This window comes from Anastrepha ludens, chromosome 5 (genome assembly GCF_028408465.1).
Source record: "Anastrepha ludens isolate Willacy chromosome 5, idAnaLude1.1, whole genome shotgun sequence".
Taxonomy (NCBI): Eukaryota; Metazoa; Arthropoda; class Insecta; order Diptera; family Tephritidae; genus Anastrepha; species Anastrepha ludens.
Window position 1 is genome coordinate 120,250,755 of NC_071501.1, and position 18,293 is coordinate 120,269,047.

Here is an 18,293-nt window from a genome sequence, read left to right on the forward strand (position 1 = left end):
GAAATTGCGAGCAATTTTGATTGTTCAAGAAAATATAAATAATGCCGAAAATGTCAACGAATTCACAGAAACTATCGAAGTTGACCGGTATTTTAGTAGTCGTAGCATCGCCTAGAAGCTAAAGATCGGCCATAAAAAAGCAAAAATAATGCAATTCTTTTTTCACAAACTTATATTTTATATTAAAACCCTTTGTTTGGTGTGTGGCGAAGCTCATCCTTCAATTTGTAATGTACGTCTTAATATTCTTTCACAAATGGATGGATCTATGATCTTACGCCGCCTCCGCACGGGAGATGAAATTTTATGATTATTTTTTTCATTGCAGAAATACACACACAGGTTCGCTTTTGCCTGCCGAGGGGCAACCGCTATTATTACAAATTTTTCTGTCATTTGGTGTTTCAGGAGATTCAAACCTGTGCACTTGCGAATGTTAGTCCAGCACCTACATTTCGATACACCATTACAGTATTTTAGTCCACGCAAGTAGCTTTAAATTGTTTGGTGTTACATGAAGTGACGAAATCTAGAGCAGATGCTTCGAAGTGCACACACAAGAAATTCTGAATGGACTCTCCTTCTTGCATATCTCTAATGCTGATATAGATCTTAGTGAACCATTTTAATTCTCTTGCCAAAATTTAGCTCTCATATCAACACTTTTGTTATATCACACACGCTTGCTATATTTTTAACTTTTTATAGATCTCAACGCATAACAAACTCCAGCCTTTCTCGGCCTTGCGCCAAAACCAGAATTATTCGAACGTCATGCGTGCAGAAGGTCGTATTTTTTTTTCTTGTTAACTCCACTCGGGAGCATATGGCCTCAACAAGACTCGTTCTTGCGTTGGTTTCATTGATCTGTTCTGATTTCTGACAGAGTAGGTGATTAACCTGCCGCAGAAGGTCGAATATATATATATATATATATTGTAAAATATATATATTGTATATATATATATATACACTTGGAGGTTCGCCATTGCCTGCCGAGGGGCGACCGCTATTAGAAAAGTGTTTCTATTAATTTTGGTTTCACCGAGATTCGAACCAACGTTCTCTGTGAATTCCGAATGGTAGTCACGCACCAACACATTCGGCTACGGCGACCGAAGGTCGAATAGGGGATAATATAATTATTATTCTTTTAATTAAAACAAATTCATTTGATGCTCCAAAAGAGAAAAAACTCAGCCTATCTTTGTGCTGCTAAGAGCTGTTCAAGTCTTCTCATCAACTTGTGAAAAAGAAAACTCAAAGGCAAACAAGAAACATGGGAAATTATGTGCTCGTAGCATTCATGAAACATCCATAAACTTAATCAAAGACTAAAAAGTAATACTGAAAGACTACCGCCATTTCGGCATTTGTTGGTAATCCACTTGTCGTTGCCAGCTGTAAAATATGTAATTAAACAGCGGCAATCAGCAGTTAATGTGATTGTTGAATGCCAGTGAACAATTCATGCTTGCACACACACGCGCACACAAAACGCTTCGAAAACCAATGCCAACGAGTGGCAATTCAAATATTGCATTATTGTGTAATGGTCGGAGCCACTTTTAATGTCATTGTCATTTTATTACATCCAAGTGGAGTGCTTACGATTGCTGACATACGAGCCTGTTTTATATGTATTATATCAACAAAATGTAATGGGTGTTTTTTTAGATATATAAAACTTTAAGTAGGAATGCGTGTGTGTGTCAAAAGAAGTATGTCCAATTAAGCACATCTGCTTGAGATTTCTGGTCAGTAGGTATGCTTTGACTAATTGCGCTGCTACAAAAGCTAAGGACTACACCGAGCCAACAAATTGTGCGATTTCCAAAATAGGATGGTGCAATGTATGTCTCGATTTCCATCTATGGTTAAAATTTATTCAATACGAGTTCAAAATGGGGATACCAAGGACGCTAGCAGCGCTCTGGAAAGCTGAAATCAACCAAGACCTCAAAACTGTTGATATGACGCCCTGCGCAATAACTCATTTCTATACGTTCAAGGAAGATATGGAGAAAATATAGTAGTGTAGTAATGAGTTTATCTAGAAGCCAGCGCCACTTTTTTGGTCTCAATTTTTTGGCGTTTTTTTTTTTGTGCCTACTTTTTGGCGTTTATTTCCGTTTCCTCGCTAGTGCTTGTGCGTACCATAAAGTGCTATCCATTCCGGCGTCGAATTTATTGGTATTGCCTTGCGATAATTTCTGCCGTCCTGGAAGCGCTGCGTTTGTGCGGGTGATAAACGTTCGGAGTAGTGCGCGTTGTTGCAACGATTCGTGTCCGGCGTTTACCTACTCTGGTCGACCCTTCTCCGTTTTTTGTAAATTTTGTCTATTCGTATTCTCTGCAAATGTTGTGAATTATATAGATATATATTTTCTCTCTCTCTCTCTCTCTCACATTCCCTCTCGGGCCTCTCCCTCTTTCTTTGTTTGCCTTGAAAGTTTCACTTCTGCTATGTGTACTACGCTACACTTACTTTTTTTTTCTTGCGATTTTCTGATTTGAATTTCAAAGCTCCTTGCTGACATGTATATTTCCTTGTTTACTGGCTGCTTGTTTAGAATTGCTTTAGCGAAGTCACCTTCTATGCATTTGTCTTGGAAATCTTCAATTTGCCAGTTCCATTAAGGCAGTATAGCATGCCATCTAATGCGTGGCTTTCGGTAAACGGATCATTTCAAGAAAAAAACTTACGTCAGGTCATATAATTTGACCCCTCTTGGCTACTTCATGTATCGTAGAGTGGCGGCAATTCAGTGATCCATGCTAATAAGTCAGCTGCAATTGATGACTTTAAGGTCAATTGTCGGTACGCCGATAAAGGCGTTGGTGCTGAAAAACATGGTTCCAAATTGGATCTACCGGTCACTGGCTATTTTGCACTAGAAGTTTTCTCCTAAGAACAGGGCCGTGGAGAGAGTATTCGGGCCCCGGGGGAAACCTTAGATGCGGGCCCCTTGAAATTTTTTGTATTTATCAAAATTCGTATTATGTTATAGTGATATAACATTTAAACATTGAAAAACTCATTGATAAAATTTTTGATAGAATTAATTATGAAATATTGATTAAAATGAATTTTAGAAAACTCTTCAGCAGATCTGAAATAAAAAACGCAGCTGAAAAAAGTTAACATTTTTTATTCATTTTGTGAGCCTTACAAATATTTCAAAATGACTGCCACGATGCTTAGAATTTCGCTTTTCTTGCTTTAGCTGAGTCAAAAGCTCTTATAATATCATCGAAGTCGAGTTTCCTTGCTAACTCAGATTCCAAATATAAAGTTGCCAATCCCGTTACTCGACTTTGAGTTGAACAAGAACGATGGTAGTCTTTGATCCTTGATAAAACGCTGAACGATCTTTCGGCGCCGGCAACCGATACTGGCAGGGTGCAGAATATTCGCGAAGCAATGCAGATGTTCGGGAACAGAGTATCCAAGTTTTTAGCTGTGATGGCATTCAACAAGTCTAAGAGGCATACAACATTCCGAGTTTCCAGTAAAATTCGCCTTGCACACACTCTTCAAGCGACACATCTCAATTGAGATTTCTTCCGACACATCAGAAGGGTATTTTTTAGCAAAATTAAGAGCTGCTGTCTGAAGTTCTGCTTTTTCAATTTTAGGAAATATCCACAGGAATGAGAAAATGTTGTTTATGTTTTTAATTACAGTAAACCGATTTTCAATACCAGTGATAACTGAGTCCATGATGATGAGAAATGTGTTTAATCTAATCATCACTATAATTATTAATTACCTTATAAATCAGTAGCATAAAATGTTCCATTTTAATAAGAGCTCAATAATATACACTTTTGTATCACCATATTATATTTATTCTTCGTAATCGTGATCATAACATTCGATATGGTGACACCAAAAAAAGTCTGTGACGGAACTCTGGTAGAAGTATTATTTACTATATTTTTTCAAGCAGGAAACTTCTTGGAATTACCCTCGAGTCCGGGCCCCTCTGAAAACTCCGGGCCCGGGGGAAAAAGTACCCAATCCCCCCCCCTCTCGTCGGGCCTGCCTAAGAATATTTTTGCAATTGTAGAGACCAAGAAGAGAAAGAAACAGTTAAGCACTTCCTTTGCAATTGCACAGCCTTAGCTAAAATCAGAGCAGGTTTTCTAGGTAGATACTTTTTCCATTCTATTACGGAACTGTCTGGCGTGGGGATGGGATCAATCCTGCGCTTCATAAGAGCCACAAAATGGTTCAACGAAGAAAAGTCAATGAGGTTCCCGAGTCGCACAGTGATATCACAACGGATCTGTAAGGTGTAAGTAAGCTGTTCATATAGGCCGACTATCATTATAACCTAACCTAACCCAGACCTACCGTTGGGTTTTCATAAAAATCAGGGGAGCAAGCTATATAGCAGAAATGTATAAGCACTGCAGTCGGATCTGCGTTAATGGAACGACCTGAATTTATATCTGATGAAGCACCGTCACCTCAGCTACATGCCTCAAAAATTTATGGAGGATCTGGTATACTGCTATCACGACAACAGCAATCTTCAATAAAAAGAAAATTGATATTTAAAAACAAAACACCCTCTATTTGTAATTGCAATTTGTGGATTAAAATGGTAGTATATGGTTATGACAAATCACTGTTTGATTTCACCACAAAGTCAAATTTAAAACCGAATAAAAATGTTATGCCTACCAACATTAATACCATTTACAATACGTTATTGCTTGTAAGGTGAATCATTTGATGTTGTTGATATTATTAATTGCAAATTACGCCAATGTGCAGTAAAATTAGCTACCATTTAAAATCAACTTTTTTTATTTAAATACTGGGCAGCTTACACACACATATAGTGTTTGTTAATACTACATGCACGTCTGAGTTGATAAATGGAATCTCTTGTGAAAGGAAGTATGCCGTAATTTGCCCACAAAAGAGCAATAGAGATGTCCAGAAAACACTCTCTTAAGAAGTTCGGTAAGAATTTTCTGTACCAACGGATCCAAGGTTGAAAATAGTAAGCGAGCGGCATGGCATTTGAAGAATGACATCAACTGCTTACCTGTTTAGATATGAAGACAAGGTCCTTTCAATCGGAAGTCCTAGCAATACTATAAGTAGTAGATTGGCTAAATGACAACAGGCGGCGAGAAATTAAGATCAGAGTCTGCAGTGGCACCCAAGTTACTCTAAAGCCCTTAAAACCGCTTGCATATCTTCAAAAATTACTCAAGAATGTAAGTTGCGGCTAAACTCTGTCACAAGATGGAATGAGTTTAAACATTAGTGGCTGACGGGATGATGAATTGGTGAACTGCGATTACTTGGACCACGAATATCGGAAATAGTCGTGTACCTGCAAAATGACCACGAATTACATATTACCCTCACAGGGTAATAGCAAATTTCCTTCTCAGCCAGAAGTGTAGTAATTTATGAGCCTCGATCGGTCTGATTTCTGAGTATAATCCATGAGGACGAGAATGAAGATAGTACAGAGCATTTTCTCTATCGCCAGCTTTAAATAACACATTTTTCGGTCGGCTATATTGAGAGTAGACAAGCTACATTCTCTTTCTCTTTACACATCGCTAAGATTTTTAAAAACTATGAAAAGTGTTCAGAGAAGTAATGAATTTCCATCCACCTGATTCTCCCTATCCTTTAAATACTCTCTCTTAAGTACAATGGATAATATTTCCTGAGTGTGGGAAAAAAACTTTCGGGCATCCATTACACAATTCCATTATATTTTACTTTTATTTTTTAATAAAATACGTAGTAACTTACAGACTAGACTAGAAGGGTGTGAAGAAAACCAAGCCAAATTCGAGAACTAAAATATTGGCAATCAATATAAATAAAAAATAAAGTCATTACATTTTTTACAATATCAGATCTAGATGAAGCGAAATCAAGAATGCTGGAACTAGCTAAAGAATTATAATCTCTAAGTACGTCAGCGATAGCTGCATTATTCCCAACTTTTATTTTTAAGTTTCCCCCTAAAAAGAGCAAAAATTGTAAGGACTTCTATGGGGAACATGAAAGTTTATCCGCTCAAGCAGAACTGGATTGGCGATGATGTCATTAACAGCATTGAAAATAAATGAAAATGAAAGGATTTCCTTTTCTCTAGACTGTAGATTAATTAGCACAACCGTTCTTATAACCATTGCAACATCAACCACACCATCGAAAGCATTATATACGAGAATCAACTTCCTTCTGGTAGATCTGCAGCCAAGATATACCGCGCGCATTTCAGAAATAAGGTTGAATACTTTAAGTAAGCGGTCAAACATGGCCTACGGCCACGGTAAATTCCTGGATGGCATTTTCGCGGTTCCCGGACAGGTGGACTATGCACTCTCGCCTACACTTCCCATTGCAATGTTCACAACTCTCCTACCCTACTCAAAAAGAGGGAACGGAACGATGTAAGATAAGACGAGTCCATCTAAGTATACACAGATGGCTCAAACTCCGAGGGCAGGGTGAGCTGAGGGGTATATTCTGAGCATCTGGCGATCTCAGGCTTCCCGACTACTCCCCTGTCTTTCGGCCTGAACTGGTAGCAATAATGAAAGCTGCGATATTGGTACAGTGTGATACGATTACTGGAGATGATATTTACAATTTCACTGATAGCCAGGCTGCGATAAAGTCCCTCATAAAGCAGTCGAGGACCTCCAATATATATATATATATATATAATTGGCGCGTACACCCTTTTTTGCGTGTTTAAGAAATATTTTTCGAAAGTTGGTCGTAAGATATCTAAGCACATAAAGAGAAGGATAAGTGAGAACGAAAATGTTTGAAGTACCACTCTGGCACTCCCCAAATAGCACTAAAGAGCTGTTTTGATATCACTATGAGACCTCCTACACGAAGATATCTACAGTCGGTCAGAGCTGTATTAACGGAGAAGGTTGATGGAATTTAGGATGGCGCATTGTCGAAAAAAGGACAGCTGCCAAGCCCGGACATTTACCTAGAAAGTGCTAAACAACACTTCCTTCTCTGAAAGCTCCTCACAGCTTTTGCAATTGGTAAACCTAACTTTTGCTGAAGGAGTTCTCATAAAGCATATGAAGGAATGGAGTTCCATCTTCTCTGCGCTTTCCTGAAAAATATTTTGCGCAAATACCCTTTAAAAGCAATCAGGGGATAATGACGACCGGGTAGATGGCCTCTGAGACCAATTCAGCCCACTTCCTGGCAAGCTCGTCGGCAATTTCATTTTCCTCTAAGTTTATAGCTTTCGAATCAGAAAACTCGGATGTAATGCAACTAATGAGCCTACAACCAAGTATGATTTTAAAATAATAAAATTAATGTGACCAGTGAAGGAAAATTGGGCATCGAATAAAACTCGAAGGTTACATTTTTAGAAATGGTGTAGGATGTATTAGAACCTACAGATGCCACGAAAATTTATCATAAACAAACTTCCTTTTAACCAACAGGCGTATCCTATTAGAAGTAGATATTCAAGTACTCGATGCCACTTTATCGACAAAAAGAGTGGTCAAGTACTAGAAGTGCAATTAGACACATGGCTAACTTACTGGGCGCACGTAAATCATGCTGCCACAAGAGCTGTCACAGTAAGTGGCATGTTAAGCAAGCTCATGGCAAACCTTGGAGTTCCAACGTAGAACAAGCGAAAACTTTTAATGGGCACAACGAACTCGATTCCCTTATATATATATATATATATATATATATAATTGGTGCGTACACCCTTTTTGGGTGTTTGGCCGAGCTCCTCTTCCTATTTGTGGTGTGCGTCTTGATGTTGTTCCACAAATGGAGGGACCTACAGTTTTAGGCCGACTCCGAACGGCAGATATTTTTATGGGGAGCTTTTTCATGGCAGAAATACACTCGGAGGTTTGCCATTGCCTGCCGAGGGACGACCGCTATTAGAAAAATGTTTTTCTTAATTTTGGGGTTTCACCGAGATTCGAACCAACGTTCTCTCTGTGAATTGCGAATGGTATTCACGCACCAACCCATTTAAATGCGAGAGGTGGAACGTAGAGAGAACAGGTCTGCAACGAGCTATTGGTGTATTTACACCTGAAGAAATTATCGAGAAAATGATGATAGACAAAGAAAATTGGAATGCCGTCGCAAATTTCGTAGAGGATATTATCCGGAAAAAGAAGCGTGAAATGGAAAATTATGTTGAAGAGCATTGAGCATAGGTTTCTCAAAACAGGCGATCCTGGACGCAGGGTGAGTAAGTAAAGTGTCCTTCTTAGGACGCCGTCTTGGCCCTCTACCTCGAAGCAATGCAGAAGCAGTCCCGGGGTGGAAGGAAAATTTCAAGAGAAGAGGAGGGATATTTTAGTGGAATCACCAACGTAGTAGCGACGGTTACTATATGGTGTGAAAGCATTTTGAACCCAACCTCACCGCCAAAAAAACAAAAATCATAAACAAATTTAAGAAAATTAATTATTATATTAATTTTTAAAAATGACTTTTTGAAAGGTTAGAAAAAAATGCTCTCCTAAAAAATAAAATAAATCACAAAATCGTTAAACATAAACACTGACACCCCGTCTGTTCTTGCAATTGACTCCCACGGGCATTATAATTATTGACATTTTACTCAACTGTATTGAACTTTATGGACTATTTTTTACCACTTCCTATATTTATGAAATGTGTATATCTGTGTACATCAGATATCTTTATTTATATTTTTTCTCAATATTTTTATTTGAGTTTATTTTCATGTGTGCAGTTTGCTTGAAATGATTGAATCTCGCCTGTTGTCAACAAATGTTAATCTGTGTAAATGTAAATAAATACAAAAAAAATAAAACAAAAACCCAACTTTCGCGCACACTCAATCAATGTATACGAATAAGCTACAATAACAACAAAAACAACAGGAGTAGCAACCACAAGCTACGTATAACAGCTATATGAAAAGTAAATGAAATGCAATTCTGTGAAAATAAATTGAAAAATTTACTACGAGCATAATACCGTTGCGCTACTGGGATTCGCTGCGAATTGCAATGCTTCATAATGAATGCAGTAAAAAGTAAATTACAATTTCAAATAACGATTTCCTGCAAATAGCAAATATATTACACATTACAATCTAATGCGATGTAATCCAAAGCATGAACTCACATAAAACATGTTTGTGTGCGGTGGGTACACTGCAACACTCATACCTGCAACACAAATACCACCCACACACGTATATACATACGTTGTTATTGCCCGTCCGTTAGGGGCAATGCGAACAGCAGTCGTTGGTGAGGGCGATTTGATTGGGTATACCCAGCTTAAATCGATGTGAAATTATTATGAAATGCTATTATGTGTGTGTGTGCGCGTGTGTATTTGAGTGCTTCCGTAGGTGTTAGACGGGTGGTGTGCATTGCGTACGCACACAAATACATATGAAAGACTGTAAAGAAATGTAAAGTTTACATTCGAGACGCTAAAACAACAAAGCGAACTAGCGGACTGAACTCCTAAGAGCAGCAGCAGGTCGTGTGGAGCTTTGGTGACAGAAACTGACTGTGGGAGATTTCAACGTCAAGTGAAGTGATTGCATTGCTTACTGTCCTGTATATGAACAAGGATAGTGGATAAGAAATACTGACCTGCACGAAAGCTTGGACGAAAAGGTAGTGAGATGCTGAAGAATCGCATAGCTGGCAGGTAAAAAGGCTGAGCTGTTTTTCAGTCTACTGTTAAGGCATGTCAAAAGAGGAGTACAACTGCTAAAGGAAAATACTACTTCATGAAGTCTTTGAACGCGAAATAGTTTCTATAACTGAAGCTTTTCTACCATTGTGGTATTTTAGCCACACACAGATACAATCAGTAACGTTGGCCTTTTCTTTCCTATCTCTTGCTTTGATACTTTTCTCCTACTCTCCTTGACTATCTACCCTCTTTCCAGAGCTCTAAATACAATGGGATTTTTAGCTTGAGTGTTTTAGGAGCCACCAAATCTCCTGGTGCTCCTTGGCTCGACCTTTTCAATTTTTTTAACGTTAGTCTCCCTAATATAAATAAGGATGTCATATACTTTCTATGGAAAAAATACTTTATTAAAAAATACGCGAATATTTCGAACACATTTTTGATGCTTGCCAAGCACGTTTCAGAGCCAACTGGACTACAATAGATCAAAGTTTTGTTGCGACACAAACTTTCGAAAAGCTACACGAAAATGATATTGACGTTTACTGCTTATTCGTGGACTTCAAATAAGCATTCGACAGCATAGATACGGTGGGTCATACAGCGTTTGATTTTTGAACCACCCATTTTTTTTCGAGAATGGTTACACAAATGACATGTCGAATGTGTTCATAATTTACTTAAAGTTTGACATTTACGAAATGGGACGCTATACGCTTGAACCAAATTGGGAAATATTGAAAACCTATTTCCAAAGTGGTGAGTCTTCTTCTTCTTCCGCGGTTACAGTAAATGGCGAGCGTTACCGTGACATGTTCAACGAGTTTTTGTTTCCAAAAACTGAAGAGGATGACATGGATGACAATTCCGATATCAATTGGCCGCCTCGGAGCTGTGATTTAAGCTCGTTGGACTATTTTTTGTGGGGAGCCGTTAAGGACAAATGCTATGCGAACCATCCAGAGACGATCGATGCTTTAAAACACGAAATCGAAGTTGCCATTCATGAAATTGGAGCCCAAACAATCGAGAATGTGCTCAAAAATTGGGTTGATCGAATGGCCTACTGTAAAGCCAGTCTTGGCAGTCATTTGAACGATATTATTTTTGAAGTGAAAACTTCTTTAGAATCGTTGGGAGTGATTTGAGACTCGATGAAACGAAAAAGCGACACTACGAAGCGTTATATGTTGATATACGTATATGTGTGTGGCTGCGTACTGCTGAGCCACGCTAGTATGTGAGTATTGTAGTATGTATACTACACTGCCTATTACTTGCTTTGGTGTTTAGTTCAAGCGTCATACGTATGTATGTTTGTATGTATGCTAGTACGTATGTGTGCGCGTCTGCGTATTACGGAGCCACGGTGAGCGAGAAGGCGTTATGTACACCTATACTACACTACCTAATACTTGCTTAAACCAAGCGTCCTACGAATGTTTGTGTGTATGTTAGTACATCTGTGTAATATACGCGTTACGACGCTCATAATAGCAACCACGTGTGCTGTATTGCATCCGTATTTTTATATTCGTAAAAATTTTCATTTTTAAATATTTACCGCAATTGCAGGTGGTGTTGCAATGTACCACAATCAAAATGACGGTGCTCGTATTGTAACTCCACAGATAGATCTGAATGCACAGAATCACTGTCTGTTCAGCTCTCTAAAGTGGGAGAAATATGTGCATGCGTAACCAGATTGAGCAATGGAAAAACAGTTTTAATTGTGGCAATTTATATTTCCCCGAATCAATCAATAAATAGCATCACGGAATTCATTCACGAAAATTTAACAAAGTATACACCAGAAGTATCGCGGATACTTAGAAAAGTTACGATAAAGTTCCAATGATTTTAAGTGGCGATTTTAGCGTAAATTTTGCATTGGACAAAGCGGTTCCTTTAATAGACTTTCTCAACAACATTCAATTTAAAAATGTGTAACAATCGCACTGAATCGACAACACGATCAAAGACAACAATTGACGCGGTATTTCAAAGATATGTTGACAACATCGAAACCAAAGCATTTGTATCATATTTTAGCTATCATAAGCCACTCGTATCATTTGTTGAAATTGAAAATATTGAGGATGAATAATAATAAAATGAAGAAAATAAAATATGAACTTTATAGCAATATTATAATGAACCTATAATTATCCCGCTCCTAATGCTGCTTTAGTCTCATTCTCTCTCAGTTTGTTTTACGGAAGGTTTCACTTCTATCACGTTTAACCGTTAGACTGATATTTTTTTTATTCATAAATGACAATGTTCAATTTTCAAAATAAAAAAAAAAGTTTGAAAAAATATTGATTAGTTTTTTTTTTATAGCCGATATAAAAAGCAAATTTTACATGGCCACCCTATATAAGGTAAATTAAATTTTTGCTGCAGTCTATTGGCATCCCGCTAAAACCAATTGGGCTTTCTAATATGACGCTGACAGTTGCCACGGCGAAGATCATCGTACAAGGAAAGTGCTCAGAGATGTACCATTATATCGGGAGTTAAACAGGTAGACGCCTTATCACCATTGATATTGAGCCTAGTCCAACACGTAGCAGTAACTAAGAAAAAAGCCAAATAGAACACAGAGAAAACGAAGTTTATGGTCCGATCCAGCTTCGCTTTAAGGTATGATGAATTGCTGATCGGATACTATGCATTCGAGACTGTTCGAGACAAGAATTTACCAATCTGGGTATCGAAATATCAACTAATAAGGAAACATCATTGACAGCACCAGCAACTAAGTCTTAATTTTCTAATTTGAAGCTGCCTAAGTTTAAATTATTATCTTGCGACCAGAAGCTATGAATACACAAAACCTTTATGGACGCTCAAAACTGCTGACATTAATCAGCTAATGATATTTGAAAGAAAAATATTGCGAAAAATATACCCACCTGTAGAACTGCTGGACGAAGTACCGTATCGAATTAGCTACAATCTTTGCTTTGCAATAGTCCGAAATTGTGTTTCTGAATTTTCAGTGCGCTCTGCTTCTAATCAAAGTGTTGCGGAGACAAAGTAGTTCGTAGTAAATATTTCAATCATGCATACTTGCAACCCTGCACTTGTATTTCTCTTTTTGTCATTCTTATCATTCTTAATAAAGTTAGTCGTTAAACAATATTTGAACTCCTCGGCTTCTTTTGGTTATGGGCCCAGCGCCCAAGTATAAGTAAACGACTGTGAAAAGTTAAAAAAATAAAAATAAATAAAAGTTTTGTTTTGTAATAAAGAAAAATAAGCGAACCTTAAGAATGGCCGGTGTTGTGCGGATCGAACCGCTAAACGCGGAAAACTATGATTCGTGGAAATTGCAAATGCGTGCAATTTTAATAAAAAACGACCTGTGGAATTATGTAGATGGCTCTGCCGCGAAGCCTGACAATGAAAATACGCTTAGTGAGTGGAAAATTGCTGATCAAAAGGCATCAGCAGACATCACGTTATCGATAGCACCAACAGAGCTTGGTATCATTTCAGAGTGCAGCAGTGCACGTGAGGTTTGGTTGAGATTGGAATCGACATTCCAATCCAAGGGACCAGCCAGAACAGCGACCCTACTCAAGCGCGTAGCATTGTCGCGCATGGCAGAAGACGAGAAGGTTCGAGAACACCTCAACGCATTTTTCGACGCAGTCGTGAAATTAAAAGAAATAGGCGTCGCAATAGGCGATGAGCTGTTGGCAATTTTGTTGTTGTATAGTTTGCCGGCGTCGTATTAAACGTTTAGGTGCGCGGTAGAAACGCGAGACGAATTACCGAAGCCAGAAGTGCTTCGTGTGAAAATACTCGGAGAATACGAGTCTCGAAAATCGAAAGAAGACAATAAAGTGGACAATAACGTACTTTATATATTGTAAAGAAAAAGCTAAACACAGCGAACGTGAATCGGGATTCGGGTAATTCAAAGCAAGCGAAGAAGTGCTATCGGTGCGGTAAACCAGGGCATTTCGCGAGAAATTGTACAAGCAAAATACAAAAACAAAATATACGTGCGAATGAAGAAATGAACGAAAATGCGAAAGTGACATTGAATACAGTGGAAAAGGCATACGCCGTCCCTGTAGGAAATATGAGATGGTGCCTAGACAGTGGTTGTATGTACGTCTCATATGAGTGCAAATGCAACAATTTTTGAAAGTGTACGTCAAATAAATGACGAACTTAATTTAGCAAATGGGTGCTCGACAAAAATAAGCGGTGTCGGTAAAGTGTGCACGAAGATAGACTTTTGTGGAAAACAAGTCGATTTGGACTTGGAAAAAGTTTTGCACGTGGCTGATTTGCGTACAAATTTTATGTCAGTTGCTAAAATTACCGGCAGGGGTTACTGTGTAAAGTTCGAAAAGACAGAAGCCGTGGTTATGAACAGTGACAATAAAGTAGTATTGCAAGCTGAAAGAATTGGTAATTTGTATTATTTAAATACTTCAAAAAATTTCGCGAATTTAGTTAACACTAAAAACGGTATTGACTTGTGGCATTACAGGATGGGTCACGTAAATGAACGTGATTTAAAATCTATGGCAAATGGTTCGGTGCACGGTCTAGAATTTAAACAAACTGAACAATTATCTGACTGTCAAATTTGTGCTAGCGAAAAGCAAGTGCGTAATGTTTTTTAGAAATCAGATGCGACTAGAGTAAACGATTTACTCGAGATTGTGCATAGTGACGTGTGCGGGCCAATGAGACATGCGTCGAATGGCGGTGCGAAATATTTCGTAACTTTTATCGATGAAAAGTCCAGATGGTGTGAAATATTTTTTATAAAAAACAAATCGGATGTTTTGAAAGTTTTCAAACAATATAAAGCAAAAGTTGAAACATTTACGGGCAAGAAAATTAAAGCGTTGCAATCCGACAACGGTCGCGAATACTGTAATGAAGAATTTGACAATTTTTTAAGTGAGTGCGGAATCAAACGTCGCCTTACGGCACCATACACTCCGCAACAAAATGGTACCGCGGAGCGTAAGAAGAGAACTCTCGTTGAGATGGCCAGGTGCATGATGAAACATACAAATGCACCTCCATCGTTTTGGGCAGAAGCAGTGAATACGGCTTGTTATATACGAAACCGTCGTATAACAAGAACAACGGTTGAAGTGCCATACCAGGTGTGGACAAAGCGAAATCCGACAGTATCGTACATGCGAATATTTGGTACAAAAACGTTTGTGCTTAATAAAAACCCTGCAAAAGGAAAGTTTGACTCTCGCGCTGAACCATGTGTATTCGTTGGTTATTCAGATGAATCAAAAGCATATCGGTTATACTCAAAGACTAAAAAGCGTATTATAATAAGCCGCGACGTAAAATTTATCGACAAGTTAGGTTTTAATGCAACATTTGAAGACTTTGAGCAAGAAAGCGAAAAAGACAATGAAAATGAAAACAAAATTGACGTGATGTTCGAAAATAATAATACAGATAGTGTAGTTAGCGATGAAGAATCGATAGGCGTACCTCAAAGTGTAGCAGGTGATTGTAATGCTCGGCGGGGTAGGGGTCGACCAACGTATGTGCGAACGGGTCAGCGAGGAAGACCAAAGAAAGTTTATCGTCAGACGGTTAACGGCATCAATTCAGAGGAGGATGCTGCTAATTCAGATGAATTCTACGAGTGCAATGAAGATATCTCAGCACGACTTATCACCGAAGATCCGCAAACTTTAGCCGAGGCGTTGAAAACCCAGGACGCATCTATGTGGTTAAAGGCGCTTGAAGATGAATTTTTGGCACATATGCGGAACAAAACTTGGCAGATAGTAGAAAGGCCATCCAACCGTAAGGTAATTGGCAACAAATTCGTATTTCGTACTAAAAATGAAAACCTGAAGAAGGTTCGACTCGTAGCAAAGGGCTACGCTCAACGACCAGGGGAAGATTTTCATGAGGTTTCATCTCCTGTCGTGCGGTCAACTTCAGTACGATTTTTCACAGCTTTGGCTGCAGAGCTAGATTTGCAGATACATCAGATGGATGTGGTCACCGCATACTTAAACGGGAATCTGGACGACAATGTCTACATGGATGTTCCAGATCTACTTATGAGTGTGTTGAAGAAATTTCAACAAGGTCAACCTGTTGGCTTAAAGGGTATGACGAAGCATAGCAACGAAATCCAGAAAACAGCAGAAGAGTGGCGAGCATCATTACAACGAAGTAACACTGCGTGTTTAGTAAAGAAAGCACTATATGGTTTACGTCAATCAGGGTTAAGGTGGTATCATAAATTATCATTAATTCTGAACGAGATTGGGTTGAAGCCGACGAAATTTGATCCATGTTTCTACGTGCGGCGTGAAGGTAGTGACACCATGTTTGTCATTATAATTGGATAAAAACCAAGAAAGAAAAGCTGTCACAAAATTTCGATATGAAGGACATCGGAAATGTTAATCGATGTTTGGGTATAAATTTCCATCAGAATCTGGAGAAGGGCGAGATATTTCTATCGCAACGATCGTATGCTGAATCAGTATTGAATCGATTCGGCATGTCAGAGTGCAATCCTTCGAATACGCCAATAGAAACAAATTGCAATCTCACGTTGCCTGCAAGGAAAGACGAGGCGAAGTTCCCGTTTCAATGTCTAATCGGTGCTTTGATGTACTTGGCAGTATCTATGAGACCTGACATAGCGTATGCCGTCAATTTTATGAGTCAATTTAATAACAACTACACAGAACAGCACTGGAAGGCGGCAAAACGAATTTTGCGTTACATCAAGGGTACATTACAACAAGGTTTACTGTACAAAAAGACTGGTGCAGATTTATACGGTGTAGTCGATGCTGATTGGGGCGCAAATTCAGCAGACAGGCGGTCTTACTCAGGTTTTGCGTTTATATTCGCCGGATCGTCTATAAGCTGGGAAGCGCGTAAGCAGCGTACTGTTTCGCTTTCAAGTACAGAAGCGGAATACATACACTCAGAAAAAATGCCCTCCCTAAAATAAAGAAAACCATTCTTTATTTTGAACTCTTCCAAATTCATTAAATTTTATCGCTTTTGAGTATTTTTTCTTTTAAATGACTATAAATGTGTTTGAAACATAAGCCCATAGTCCTCATTTTGATGTTACATTCTTCTTTGTTATTTTAAGTAAAATATCATTGTTGCCATCAATTGCCAATAAGAAATGTTTTCGGATAACTTCTTCAATCTTGAAAATTATTCAATGTATTTTGAAAATGTGCAATTTCTTGAGCGATTGAACATTGCTTATTAAGAAAGTTGAAAGAAATTTAACTTTTTCCAAGCAACTTATTATCTGCGAAACTCTTAACTCAAATTTTTTACGTTTTGATGAATAAACGCACATACAAAATTTTCAGCACTAACATTGTTGACACATCTTTCGACATTTTAGTCTTGATTCTGTAGTAATTTACCAAAACCTATAGACACCTTAAGAGCCCATGCCGTTAAAAATAAGAAGGCACAATTGGCAACAAAACAAAAGTTGGGGGATCGCAACGACCAAAACATTACATGAAGGTGCACATTTTGACAGAAAGCACTCGAAATTCACCAACAAAATAATTGGAAGTTTTTTGCACATCTACGTACCAACTTGTCTATAAATTCGTTTTCGTATAAGTGAACAAGAGAAATTAAAACCTGATCACTAATATGTGCTCGCTTTCTCACTTATTCATATGTATGTATTACGCACATTACTTAAATTTAATCATACCCATGATCATACTTATGTAGGTATACATTTGTATTTCTATACTTCACTCATTTCAGCTAGAAGAAAATGATAACAAGCCAGAAATTTACCGCTAGAAATAAAACATGATTGTCATGCATAATTTGGGTTATCATACATATTAAGCGTTTTATAACATTATAACAAGGCTCCTAAAATTTTTTCATTTTTAATCAAAACATTTGACAACCCCTAATTCCATCGTTTTAACTTCGAACTTTTACGAACATACGTAGCTGATTGTTTTTCTTCTTCGTGATTTTATATTTTGTCGCGCAATGGATGAATTAAAAGAAATTTTAATTGAGTTGGAAGGCGAACCATTTTTGAACGTGTTTAATGGTAAGTTTATGGATATTTTGTTTTGCTCATTTTAGTTATTGCTAATCATTTCAATTATAGAAAGCGGTCTAACTAAGGAATCATTGAAGCTCCTAAAGCCAAGACATTTGGATACATTGATCGACACATCGCAGTTTGGACCAAGGGTAATTTTTGAGCATAATCTGCTCAATTGGCAAGCGCAACAGGTATTTTGTTATTTTGTGCATATACACACATACAGATATGCATGCAAAAATTCATAATCATCGTTTTACTTCACTAGGGAATAAAAACACAAGCCATTCACACTGAGGCATGCGCTTTATTGGCAAATGAATATCTTGGCGAGGTAAATGTTTTTTTTATTACTTTTACTTTAGTTATTTATTTATTTTAAATATACATTTCTGTCCTTCATATAAGGAATCTTTTGAAGCAATACTCAGTAAGTCGGCGGGTGAATCACAAATCCTGAAATACTATGCGCAAAAAAAAAAAAGTGTCTCACTCCAAAGTATAGGAAACTTCTAGCTG

General features: G+C 38.0%; 1 protein-coding gene across 1 annotated transcript; it reads left to right on the top strand.

Annotated features, from left to right (window-relative positions):
* The first annotated feature begins 16,094 nt into the window (after positions 1-16,094).
* LOC128864864 (uncharacterized) lies at positions 16,095-16,676 on the top strand. Its single transcript, XM_054104621.1, has one exon. The coding sequence runs from the start codon at positions 16,095-16,097 to the stop codon at positions 16,674-16,676; it is 582 nt and encodes a 193-aa protein (XP_053960596.1).
* The last annotated feature ends 1,617 nt before the right edge of the window (positions 16,677-18,293 follow it).

What these genes read in the sequence shown, in the direction of transcription:
- LOC128864864 (XM_054104621.1), top strand. Translation starts at nt 16,095, where the DNA reads ATGAAGGACATCGGAAATGTTAATCGATGTTTGGGTATAAATTTCCAT.